The 14,288-nt window shown below is 44.4% G+C and overlaps 1 protein-coding gene across 2 annotated transcripts in view; it reads right to left on the reverse strand.

Annotated features, from left to right (window-relative positions):
- CEPT1 (choline/ethanolamine phosphotransferase 1) overlaps window positions 1-14,288 on the reverse strand; it is a 91,401-nt gene that overhangs the window by 55,513 nt on the left and 21,600 nt on the right. For both annotated transcript variants that reach the window (XM_077295408.1, XM_077295409.1), the window contains exon 3: window positions 2,014-2,161. In XM_077295408.1, the coding sequence (XP_077151523.1) occupies window positions 2,014-2,161 (148 nt within the window). The remainder of the gene's footprint in view (window positions 1-2,013; window positions 2,162-14,288) is intronic.

Consider the following 14,288-nt stretch of genomic DNA (forward strand, 5'->3'; position numbering starts at 1 on the left):
GAAGCGGATCTAATATAATGCATGTCTTACAGTTCTTCAATATAAAATTACATATAAATATAGAGAATTAGATCTACACGTTCATAAACCAGTAAAAGCATGCGTAATATTACATGGTACCTGCGCTGGAATTCCATAAAAGTTTTGGTTACAGAGGGGGATTAAAGGGGCCTTTCCACAAGCAAAAGGTAATTTTAATCAATAGATCTTGGAATAATAATAATAATAATATGTTCCACAATTGGATGCGTTTATCTCAGCACAGGGACATTTTATTTAATCTTATAAATCTGCCCCTGCTGTGTTCTGTGTAATGTCTGTGTCTGATCGCACAGGGACATGGTCTGATCATACCACAGCTCCTGAGCAGGGGGGTATAAAATAAGTATACAGACATTACAGCATGGGATCACAAATAATTCTTTGAGGTAAAACATGGTTTAAAAAACAGGCAATTAAGTGTTTTACCTCACAAAAAGAATCAGCTGCGATCCTGTGCTGTAATGCCTGTATATTTATTTCCTTCCTCTCCTGCCCAGGAGCTGTGGTATGATCAGACCATGCCCCTGTACGGTGAGACACCGCCATTACACAGTACACAGCAGGGGCACATTTATAAGATTATCTCAGCACAAGAACATTTTAGGCTACGTTCACATTTGCGTTGCGTCGGGCGCAGGTTCGGCGACGCATAGCGGCGCATGCGTCATGCGCCCCTATATTTAACATGGGGGCGCATGGACATGCGTTGTCTTGCGTTTTGTGACGCATGCGTCATTTTTGGCGCAAGCGTCAGGGCGCACAGGACGCTGCATGTTGCACTTTTTTTGCGCCGAAAATCAGGCCAAAATTGGACGCATGCATCACAAAAAGCTGCGTTTTGCATGCGTTTTTGCATGCGTTGTGCGTTGCGTCGCCGACGCTGCACCGCACAACGCAAATGTGAACGTAGCCTTATTTAACCACATCCAATTGTGGAACCTATTATTATTGCAAGATCTACTGATTAATGTCAACTTTTGTTCGTGGGAAAACTAACTATATTTAGCCATATGTTGGATTATGACTTGACAGCGGGGCAGGCTCCACAATCCCTTCCAGACCGCCTTAGTCTAGAATAGATGGTGATCTATGTATAGAGTTGTGGTGTTCTGCTTATTTTTTTTATGTTTATAACCCGCCACTAGAGATAGACGGACACCTGGTTTTTCGGGTTCGGCCGAACCGTTACAAAAAGTTCAGATTCGGGTAGCAGAACAGTACCAGGGCCCAATCCCTCTTCACTAGAATGGGTGGCCCAAACATCCAGGGTTTGCCACACTTTCATGCCGAGCAGTAGTCCCATGAGTCGACAACAGTGACTGGAGGTAAACTTTATACCTCCAAATCACAGCTGCGCTCTCACGCTGTCTTGTCAGAGTGGGAACCACGTCTGTCTGACCGGCATGACAGCACCACAAACACCCGGTGCTCGTGAGGCCGAACCCGAACAGTAACACGGACTTCCTGATGAAGTCCATATTCGGTGTCTGTGCCCAAACAGTAGGTGTTCGGTATGAATGATGAACTTTACCGTTTGGGTTCCCCCATCTCTACCCACCACAGCTGACTGGTGGTGGCACAACACATACTGTAAGTAGTTTAGAAAATGCTGTAAATCATGGTCCTCATTAAAATGTAGAAAACAAGATCACTATTCCCATTAACAATCAGGTCTGTGGAGTCGGTAAGCCAAATCTCCGACTCCACAGCACAGCCTCACTAGTTGGCAAAGAAAGTGCAGCACAGATTCACCTCAATTAAAAGCAGAGATCCTTAGATCAGGATTAGAACAGACATTTATAGGATATTTCATAACCTTCACAAACTCTTATGAAAAAAATTACAGCACGCCCTGCGCTGAACTTCTGTACCCAAATTATTATTTATAGCCGAAGTCGGTCCATTTTATACCAACTGACTCCACGGCCCTGTAAACAATAGCAGATTATCTCAGAATAGAGATAAAAATACCTGTCGAAAGAGAGTCACATCCATGATCGAAGAGCTCTCCTAGGGGTGTGCTGCTGTTGGTTCTTCTCGCCTGCTTCCCATCAATGGCATCCAAAGACTGGTAAATAAACAACCCAACGGCACAACACAGGTACGTCCACGTTGGGGCCTAGTGGGGACGAGAGAGAGTTGCAATTAACATTCAGATACCAATTTCATTACATCCAAAGAAAAAATATTTAACACTGTAATGACTGCCTACCAGCTTTTAGATGAAAGACAGTACAAGTTTCCAAGTTAGGTATTGCGGATTTAACCCATTAGGAATTGGACGATTTTTTTTTTTGTTTTTTCCTCCACATCCAATAGCCATAACATTTTTATTTTTCCCACAACAATTGGGCATGTATTCTTGCAGGACCAAGTGTAATTTTTAATGATACCGTTCATTTTACCATCTAAAATGTATTTAGTGGTTTAAAAAAAAAAAAAAAAGGGGGGGGGGGGAACTTTGAAACCCCTCCCTCCAAGAAAAAACAAAAACAAAACATAACACAAATATTGGTTTGTGTCACCATTTTGAGATGTGCAAATTATTTACTTTCTGCCCATGCAGCGGTGTGAGGTCTTGCTTTTTGCACGCCGAACTGACGTTTTTATTAATACAACTTTGGAGTACATACAATGTTACGATCACATTTTTGGTAGGGAAAATGTAGCAGACTGCGCTTCATCCAAAATGTTTCTATTTTGCATTTTGGTATTTTTGGAATTTTTTTAATTATTTAATTACATAAGATTATGGTGTGGGCAGCAATACCAAATATTTTGTTTAGATCTCGCCATTTAGAGTTAGGAAAAAAGGAAGACGATATTAATATACATTGTCTAAAAGCAGTTTCAATGCCTTTTTACACTATATATTGGTCTTGAACTTGAGATTTCTTGATTGCCCATATAACAGGTGGCAATTACTTTGGAAAATGACTGGTCTCCTACGAAGCCCAGTTATCTGGCACCTGTCAGTGGGTCTTAATGATGTTATTTATAGTCCTATTTAGCAACGGCTAAAGTCACTTCGATAATATATAAAAAAAATAATCTAATAAGGTAGGTACCATAAAAGAAAAGAAGTGATGAAGAATGTAAATTAAAATTGTAAATTTGTGAATTAAAATGGTAATAAATACATAAGACGTCACCGCTGTGCTCTGCTTTACTGCCGGCGCTGACACAGTCAGTGCAGGAAGCTCTGAGCAGCAGCGCGTAACCCTGTGGACGCCGGGGGACGTGACAGACATCAGAATGTGAGTATGTACTGGTGGGTTTTTTTACATTTACGATGGTAACCAGGGTAAATATTGGGTTACTAAGCCCGGCCCTGCGCTTAGTAACCCGATATTTACCCTGGTTACAAGTGAACACATCGCTGGATCGGCGTCACACACGCCGATCCAGTGATGGACAGCGGGTGATCAGCGACGAAATAAAGTTCTGGACTTCTAGCTCCGACCAGCGATATCACAACGGGATCCAGATCGCTGCTGCGTGTCAAACACAACGAGATCGCTATCCAGGACGCTGCAAAGTCACGGATCGTCGTCGTTCTCGCTGCAAAGTCGCTTAGTGTGAAGGTACCTTAAATGATGTGACTGAGTGATGTATTATCAATGGTAATTGTCAGATATCAAAAGCTAAAAGAGTGGGGGGATGGAGGGGGGTGTCCGGACTAAACTCATAGCACTTTGTTAGACTATGCCCTTATATTCCGATATGTAGTAGTCAGATTACTGTGATCCTGAGAATGAAAAGGTCTCATATTGCCTAATGGCAGCCGCATTTTGTGTTACAGCCGCAATTTCCATCCAGACCAAGGGTCTCCTGAGCTGAACAAACAGGTTCAAGGGCATAGCTGTTAACTCCGGTAAGGCAACCTGTATTTAGGCAAAAATGGCATCCATAATGCAGACAGTAAAATCCAGCTGCTATACACTGGTGTGAGAGCCGGCACTGTTTTCCTTTGGAGTGTATATACTACATACTCATATGGCTTATTTTTTTTCCTGCTATAACCGCCTAAAAATATTACCATTTCTTTCTCTGGGTACCTGGAAATCTTGCACCACTGGTAACAGTGATTTTTTTTGTAACCATTTCAAACCGGAGTTGCCTAATAAATCATTATTAAACCCATATACTTCCATTACAAACAGGCTTCTGGCACATAGTGAAAATGCATGCATCCTAGTACTTTAGTTTCATGGCCACTTATGCAAACTCAATCTAAAAAAAAACAACCCATCACATCCGAGGATAAAAGTCTAATCCAACGAGCATTGCAGCTTTGAGTCTCCTCACCACAGCATGCTTAATATGTCACTCTCCGCAAGGAGAAATGATACTACTTGGATCCCGGTCAGACGCCTCTCACTCAGCCAAACCAGATCTCCACTTTGCACTGATGAGGGGCAGTACCCCGAAACACAGTGTCTGCAAATTGAGATTCTGGTTTGGCTTTTATCCTAAGTAATGTGACAAGGCTCGTTAAAGGGTCGACATTGACTGTTAGGATTGCTACCTCCAATAGGTGGCACTAGAGTTCTAGTCCTCTTCCTCTCTGAAGAGACAATTTGCATAATCTAAGCAGGACACTTCACAACATAAGAGTTTAAAGGAGACTAAGGCTTCTTTCACACTTCCGTCGGTAGTCGCCCATCACAAAGCATCGGCGCTACGTACCGACGAAAGTGTCCTTTCACATTTCCGTCAGAATTCTGGGTGAGGACGAGAGTGAGAGCAATATTTCCTGCTGCGCATGCGCAGTATTAAAAACTGGATGCAACGTACAGAAAAACGTTCCCTTGAACATTTTTCCCAGACGACGGGCCACCAAAACCCGACGCAACCAGTGCACGACGGACGCGACGTGTGGCCAGTATTTTACCTCAGTATTTGTAAGCCAAAACCAGGAGTGGGACAATTAGAGGAAAAGTATAATAGAAACACATGCGCCACTTCTGCATTTATCACCCAGTCCTGGTTTTGGCTTACAAATACTGATATAAAATACTGACCAAATACTGCTAGTGTGACCGCAGCCTAATAGATCAGTTAATTTTATGGAAAAAAAACACATTCAGCAAAATCAGGAGCAATAAGGCCAGTGAACAGAGCATTAGGGGAGATGTACTAAAATGTGGCAGAATTTGGTCTCAAATTGATGCAAGATTGGGGCATGTGCCTTTGGAGCAGCACAGTTCGGATCATCGGTGTGCCCGTGCAACTGGTCTGAACTGTCCTCAGAAGCGCACCGCCCCTGGCAAACAGGAAGCTGGGAGCCAGTGGAGCACTGCGCTCCTGAACAAAGAACACTCCTTTCACTTTACACAGGATTAAGAAACCTGCAGAGCAAATAAAAAAACAAAAAAGGAGAAGGAATCATCAAATGCTCCATGACAGTTCTCTGGCTTAAAACTGTTGCTATTTTTTTTAATCAAACCCTTTGCAGCTAATTTTTGTATTTTTACTCCAACCCAGTCAGCCTTCTTACAATTAGGTGGGCTCGACGTGAAGGGAGATGCTGAGGATTTCAGTAAGTTCTGCAGTGCATCTTAGAAAACGTACTGCTCAGGCTGGGTGGACTCGTCCCCTTCATTCTCAGGCTATGTGCCCACGATCAGGAACAGTAGCGTTTTGGACGCAGTGTATTCTCGCTGCGCTCTACATTACAAGAGCAGGAGAGGAGATTTATAGAAATCCCACGCCCACTGTGCTTTTTAACACTTCGCAAACTAACCGGCGGTGCAGGTTTAACAGCAGCATGTTAATTTCTGTAGCGGAGACGCTTGTCTCATCTGCATACTTTCCATGACTAGGCTGTCATTAGATGTGGTAAATCTGCAAGGTTGTAAAAGACTAGTGCGGGATATAAAATGCAGCATTTTGGATACAGCGAAATTACACTGTGTTCAAAGCATTACTATTCCTGACTGTAGGCATGTAGCCCCAGGGGAATTTCAGACTAGTGTGTAGCAGAGACTACAAATGGACCAACTGTACCAATGTGATTGGGTACATGAGCAATTTTCCACATGGACTAATGATACATGTGGAAAACGTTTGCAGAATAAAATATTTTGGTCATTTTATGGACCTGCAACTGTCTACGAAGCAGACAAGCACACGGAGCCAATCAAAAGCATGCATTCTGCAGGCATGGCCCAATATTTCAAACAGCTGTATGAACCAGACGTTACACACATCAAGCCTGCTCTCTGGCCTGCAAGTGCATTTCAAGCCTCCATTTTAATGACAATTTTTTAAATGATTTGATAATTGAGGCTTTTGACTTCTAACTAGTGATGAGCGAATATACTCGTTACTCGAGATTTCTCGTGCATGCTCAGGGGTCCTCCGAGTATTTTTTAGTGCTTGGAAAATTAATTTTCATTGCCGCAGCTGAATGATTTACAGCTATTAGCCAACGTAAGTACATGTGGGGGTTGCCTGGTTGCTAGGGAATCCCCACATGTAATCAAGCTGGCTAACAGATGTAAATCATTCAGCTGCGGCAAGAAAAACAATCTCAATCTCCGAGCACTAAAAAATACTCGGAGGACCCCCGAGCATGCTCGGGAAATCTCAAGTAACGAGTATATTCGCTCATCACTACTTATAACATCTACAGGGCAAATACAAAGCAGCCGGAATGAATGAGAATTCAACCCAGCACCTCCTCCGTGTTGACTAACGGTCTCTATGCTGTGTGACTTTAGGAAATGGAGAAATCAGTCAAACAGGAGGAGGTGGCGCTGGGCAGAGAATAGAGCTGGAGTGACAGAAGCTTCAGATCTACAAATAGCTCTAAGGCTAGGTTCACATTGCGTTAGGGCAATCCGTTTTATTTAGGGGCCGCTTTAGGGGTCACGTTAACGTCCCCGCGCTCGCAGATCCCCGATCTGCGAGAGCGGGGAACGGACCTCGGGTGCGCCACGGACGCTGCAAGCAGCGTCCGAGGTGCGCCACAGAAGAACGGCACATCGCTAGCGCGAGCCGAAAAAGGCACGCGCTAGCGATGCGCTGCAGGTGAAATTTACATTGCTGTCAATGGGTGCGCTAACGGACCCGTTGCACGGCGTTAATTGCGACATTTTCGCCGTGCAACGCTGTCCGTTAGCGATCACCCACTAACGCAATGTGAACCTAGCCTTAAAGAGACCCTGTCAGTGCGATTTTGTAATGTAAAAAGTACAGACACTGCGGTAACGGGGTTGTAATACTGATTAAACTGATACATTGGTGAAGAAATCCGCTCTATTGATCTTCTTTAAAGGGAATCTGTTAACCCATTTTTCGCCTACAAGCTGCGGCCACTGCCATCAGGGGATTATCTACAACATTCTGTAATGCTGTTGATAAGCCCCCGATGTAACCTGAAAGAAAAACAAGTTCGATTATACTCACCCAGGGGCCGTCTGGTCCAATGGGTGTCGCGGTCCAGGTCCTCCCATCTTCACGCGATGACGTGCTCTTCTTTGCTTCCTATTGCGGCTCCGGCGCAGGCGTACTGATATGCCCTGTTGAGGGCAGAGTAAAGTACTGCAGTGCGCAGGCGCCAGGGCCTCTCTGACCTTTCCCAGGACCTGTGCACTGCAGTACTTTGCTCTGCTCAACAGGGCAGAGAATTACACCTGCGCAGGAGCTGCGGCAGGGAGCAAAGAAGAGGACAACATCGCATGAAGATGGGAGGCGCTGGACCCTGACGCCCATCGAACCAGACCACCCCCGGGTTAGTATAATCTAACTTCTTTTCTTTCTGGTTACATCGGGGGCTTATCTACAGCATTACAGAATGTAGACTGGGGTCTTTTATTCACAGTCGATGATTCCCCGGCCCCTCCACCTGCCTCCAATCTGAATGACAGGTCAGTGCTAAGATTTCAAACAGAGGAGGCAGGTAATTAAGACTGGAGGCAGGTGGAGGGGCCTAGGAATAAGACAGGGAGGAGAAGACCCCGTGTACAGTCCGGGGCTTGTGCATCAAATCTAATTGGCAGAAAACATCAAATAGTGATTAAAAAAACCAGAGTGAATTTCAGAACCAAAAGGTAGCAATGTAATCTGTACATTAGCGCCATTACAGGCATGTTTACATTACAAAATGATGCCAACAAGGTTCTCTTTAAGCCTCTTTTGTATATTCATTTAACCACAGATTTCCCAGGAACAGAGCAACAAATTAGACATTTAAATGTATTGCTGGGCTTTTATTGAAAAAAAATTAGGCATAAACAAAGGCATGCACCTCTTAATGAATATGGCACACCTTAATGTCCTTAAGTCACGGATTGGAGCACATTACTCGTGTGAGCGATAATTTCAGGGGTGCTCTGTCGCTCACCTCACAGCCAAGTTCCTCTTAAAGGGAACCGGTCAGCAGTTTTTTTGCCTATCAACTAAAAATATCATCTAATAGAGTGTGAGCTATACATTCCCCAACTACTTGTGAAACCCCCCATAAGAACCTTTTATATTTCTCCCGCGCTGTATGGAAATATCCTCGGTCCGGTCCTATGGGCATTGGTTCTAGCCCCTCCCCCACACCAGATCGGCGTGCTGTACGCATTCATTCTGTGAATAGCGTTGTTCGCATACAGGCCCGTGCGTGCACCTTCAAATTGCTTTCTGTACATGCGCAGTCTGCTTTGCCCAGCTGTGGGCAAAGCCGAAAAGCATTAGTGCGCATGCTCCGGAAGTACTATGTCCCTTAAGTCTTTCGCTGTGTTCCGGGACATAGTTTACCGGTGCATGCGTACTAATGCTTTTCGGCTTTGCCCGCAGTTGGGCAAAGCATACTGCGCACGCGCAGAAGGCAATTTGAAGGCGCACGTGCGGGACCGGTACGCGAACAACGCTATTCACAGAATGGAATGCGTACAGCACGCAGATTTGGGGTGGGAGAGGGGCCAGTACCAACGCCCATCAGACCGGACCGAGGATATTTCAATACAGAGCGGGAGAAATATAAAAGGTTCTTATGGGGGATTCATGGGGAGTCGGGGGGGTTTCAGTAGTTGGGGAATGTATAGCTCACACTCTATTAGATGATATTTTTAGCTGGTAGGCAAAAAAACTGCTGACAGGTTCCCTTTAATTTTCAAAATGTTGGCAAGCCTGGCAGGACTACGAAAATGGTTTCACTCTAGAATTTTGGCTGAATTGCATTTCCTTTTAACATGCATTCATAAAATTAGTCAGCTACTGAACACAGCACTTAAAGGGAACCTGTCACCCCCAAAATCGAAGATGAGCTAAGCCCACCGGCATCAGGGGCTTATCTACAGCATTCTGTAATGCTGTAGATAAGCCCCCGATGTATCCTGAAAGATGAGAAAAAGAGGTTAGATTATACTCACCCAGGGGCGGTCCCGCTGCAGTCCGGTCCGATGGGCGTCACGGTCCGGTCCGGGGCCTCCATCATAAGAAGATGGGAGGCCCCGGACCGCACTGCGACGCCCATTGGATCAAACCGCCGCCCCCCGGTGAGTATAATCTAACCTCTTTCTCATCTTTCAGGTTACATCGGGGGTTTATCTACAGCATTACAGAATGGCTCCTAAAACATTAAAGGGAACCTGTCAGTAGGATTGTGCACAGTAAGGCTGTGTGCACACGTTGCTGATTTGTCGCGGTTTTTTCGCGATAAAAACCACAAGAAAACAGCATACAATATGCATCCCATCATTTAGAATGAATTCCGCATGTTTTGTGCACATGATGCATTTTTTTCCGTGAAAAAAAACGCATCGCGGTAAAAAACGCAGCATGGTCATTAATTTTGCGGGTTTTTTTTTTGCGGATTTCCCACTATAAAATGCATTGGGAAATGTCCGGAAAAAAAAACGCACCAAAAACGAATTTCAGGTTTTCCTCAGGAATTTTCTGCAAGAAATCCTGACGTGTGCACATAGCCTAATAACCGACTCACAACGTCAGGTCGGCACCGTTATACTGATTACAATGATATCTGTGTTGATGAAATCCGTCTTATGGTTGTTGTGTAATCTTGTAGTTTTCACTTAATGAGAGTTTTATGCTCCAGGGCGGCCTGTGTGGGTCTTCATGTGGTGCTGTGATTAGATATTTATCTGTATGGGCTTCTGACAGGTCACTGATTCCTCAGTGATCTGCCCCCTATTTTACATACTGTATAGAATATTGTGCGAAAAAAAAATGCAAACATTAATCATGCAGGTGTTGGCGCCATAGCATGATACGATGTATTATATGCATATATTAATCTATTATTTAGTCATTGTATTGTGGGGAGAAAAAAAATGTTTTTAATCAAAACGGTGCCGGCGGCTGTGCCTGCATAGCAGCATCTATCGCGTTTCAATAGATACTACACAGGCGCCACCGCCGATTCCATTTTGCATGAGGAAAACTGTTTATTACTCCATGATGGCACCAGCGGCACCTGTGCAGTAGCATCTATTGGAACGCAATAGATGCTACTGCGCAAGCGATTACGCCATTTTGCTAGAGGGAAAAAAAGGCTCCATCAAATGGCGATAGGTGCTACAGCGCAGGTCCTGCCATTTTGATGGAGCCAAGTTTGGTGGACTGTGATAGATGCTACTGCGCAGGCATGGCCACCGGTGCCAGTTGATGAAAATATATCTAGTTTTCTCCCTACAGTGCAATATGACTAAATAAGATGAATATGAGTATTATTCATTGCATTATGCTACAGCGCAGGCACCGCCACCTGCATGATGTTAGTGTTTTCCCCCACACAATATTCTATGCAGTATGTAAAATAGGGGGTAGGTTGCTGGGTCAGTGACCTCCCATAAGGATGAATATCTAAGCAGAGCACCACATGAAGACCACCCGAGGCCCCATCTGGAGCACCAGCATATCATTTACTCAAACTGCAAATAAAGATTAGACAACAACCACATGACGGATTTCATCAACCAAGGTATCATTGTAATCAGTAACGGCTAAATATTACAAAAATGGTGCAAGGGTTGTTCAAGTTTAGAAGTTATTCCCTATTCAGGGTACAGGGGATAACTTTCTGAACGCTGGGGGCCAAGTGCTGTGGCAACCACCAATCTGAAGTAGCAGGGCTTTGAAGAACCTCAGTGGAATAGATCAGAGGTCAGTCATGCGCAGTGTCGCTCCACTCATTTTAATTGGGGCGTCACAGATCAGAAAAGCACTGTGCTCAGTAATCTCCCAGTAAGACTGCATCGTGCCCCACTCCGGCTGGTGCTCTTGAGAGCCCCGTTCAATGACCCCCAGCGATTAGAAAGTTATCCTCTACTCTGTGGATAGAGGATCATTTTTAAGCCTGAGAACACCCCTTTAAAAGAAAACTAAAACCAACAATTTTTATTTTGTGCAATATTCACAAACCACGTGTCATTTTGAAGAATAGGTTCCACCCCAAAAAAATTCAACAAACACCACAAAACTTAAAATATAAAATTTTCGCAAATTATGAATCAGGTCTGATTTGATTTTAAGGGAGCTGAAAGGTCAATCTGTCAGATAAGTCATCACGTGCATTTACACAGGGAGGGTGCGTTATCAGAAGATCATTTCGACAGTGGACTGATGTCTTATAGCTCCTAATACATTCAATCATATTACCAGCTATACTGAACACATCTCCCCGGGACCGATCACTGCGGCACACAATACATCACACACAGGTATTCCTGCTCTTCAGTTAATATTTTAGCATATTAAGACATGCATAAGCATGGAGAAGATTATACAGCAATACTGAGCTGCCAGTATTAGAATCAGCAGTGAGGTGAGGAAAAAGACTTGTTAGGAAGCTCTCCATGATGGTCCTGTGTGCTGCTCTCCCTGCTCCTTACGCCTCCTATCTGTCCATAGAAAATAATAGTCACATGACATTTCAGTACGCTGACAACCAGAATTTGAGCTGTTTTTACTTACAGAGTGGATGAGATGTTCAAATGGCAAGGGGGGGGGGGGGGGGGGGGGGGAGAAGAGGAAGAATTGCTTTACAAGAGGGGAAGGAAGTGAATTTCTCCGGTAAGATATATTACAAAGTTTGATAAAAGTACAGTTACTTTTCAATCCCGTCTTCTCCCTGTGATAACTGGTTTACGCCATGAGTTACTTCAACAGTACTAATGTGATTGATACTGTGTCCGGGCTGATCCAGTAGCACTAACAAGAGTCAACAGACTTGTCAGTGCTGTTTAACCAGCCCATACACAGCAGCCATAGCCAAACTTGGGCCCAGGGTGGGAGCTGAGTTGTCAACTGTCCAGAAATTCCAGGACAGTCTAAAGAATATATCACTTTTTGTCCTGACTATGTCCATAAAAATACTGTCTGCAGTGATATTTTGATAAGCAGTGCAGAAAAAAAAAAAATCAAGTTGCAACCCTGGGTGGGAATGTACTATTTGTTGTGTTATATGCCTACAAATTGATTAGGCTCCACTTTTAGAAAGTTGCACACCCCTTTAAATCCTTCCTGTCATGTGACAATAGTACATGTCGAGTGCTGGTATATGGAGCATACTTAGTTGTTGAACCTTCACCAAACCTGAGAAATGCTGGCAAAGCTCAAATTGATGCTGTTTCACTATTAAAATGCTGCTGTCAATCATTTAAATAGTGTGATAACGTGTTTAGGCACATAGGTTATCATGGCAGCTGGGGGACTGCTGCAGGCTTCCATAGCTGGTACATTAAAGAGGTTGTCCACTACTTTTACACTGATGACCTTATCCATAGGTCATCAACGTTTGATCAGCTGGGGTCTGAAACCCCCAATCAGCTGTTAGCTGTCTGCAGCAGCGGTCGCCGGCCAGAAGTAGTCACTTGCTGATCCGCACTGTCTTCTGCTAGTGACCGAGGCTTGGTACTGCACTAATCAAATAAATAGGAGGCGGACGTGCATTACCCTTTGGCGGCCACTGTCAGAAGACGGAGCAGCTCGGCAAGCAAGTACTTCCAGCCAGCCGCCGCTGCAGACACGGACAACAGCTGATCGGCGGGTGGGTGTCATATCCCGGCCTATCAGACATTGATGACCTTTCCTAAGGATAGGTCGTCAGTGTGAAAGAAGTAAAGAAGTGGGCAACTTCTTTAAATCTCCTAAGAATACCGCAATATGGTAGTATTGCTGAACAGTATTTATATAAACAATCAATTAGGGGGTTGAAATGAAAAGAAAAATCTTTTTTTTTTATTTTTTTTGAGTGCGTGAGTGTATAAAATCATATGGAAATTCTAGTGCTACTTGTTCAGCTAGTCCATTCATCTAATATATAATTGCCTACTTCCTGCAATTTGTGCCAACTTCCGGAGCTAATGTCCGGAGCTAATGTCCGGAGCTAAGTGACGTCACCAGTGTCCTACACCCAGGCAGAGCACAGGGGCCCCAGGCAGAGCACAGGGGCCCCAGGCAGAGCACAGGGGCCCCAGGCAGAGCACAGGGGCCCCAGGCAGAGCACAGGGGCCCCAGGCAGAGCACAGGGGCCCCAGGCAGAGCACTGGGGCCCCAGGCAGAGCACTGGGGCCCCAGGCAGAGCACTGGGGCCCCAGGCAGAGCACAGCGATATTTTGGACCACTGTGCGGTGTTTCAGACCCCCTGTGTGATGTCTGGGGCCCTGTTCTTAAGTATATTAAAGATTAAAGTAACGTATATTAAAGTATATTATAGATCAAATTTGACACGTTTATGAGCACCATTGAGTGATATACTCAAGAATGACATAATTTTTCAACATTTTATGGTTTCAAACTGTAAACACTCAGAGTTTTTTTTACTTCAACCAGAAAACCTTAACGGTTCATAAAAAACTTGACTGTTCAGGATATGATAAAAGTCATAGTATTCTGAATCTTTAACTTATAAAGATACCTTTACATGGGGTGATTATTGGTTCCAGAGAGGCTTTCGGCCGATAATCGTACACATGGCTGGTGACAGGACAATACAATATAAACGTTCAAAGGTAAACACTGATCACATTAAAATCTAATATATAATTGCCTAGAATACTACTTCCGGCAATTTGTGCCAACTTCCGTGGCTTTGTCCGGAGATAATGTCCGGAGATAAGTCACGTCACCAGCGTCCTACACCCGCTCAGGGTGGACAAAGATATATGCCTTCGTGGTGCGCGGCACTTTTCTGATTGGTTGCCGCCTGCCGCGAGCGACCAATCAGAAATGTGCCGTACTGTCAAGAATTGTCAAGAGCTGGTGAGTGCAGCCATTTTTTGTTCTTTCTT

Source organism: Ranitomeya variabilis, chromosome 3 (genome assembly GCF_051348905.1).
Source record: "Ranitomeya variabilis isolate aRanVar5 chromosome 3, aRanVar5.hap1, whole genome shotgun sequence".
NCBI lineage: Eukaryota > Metazoa > Chordata > Amphibia > Anura > Dendrobatidae > Ranitomeya > Ranitomeya variabilis.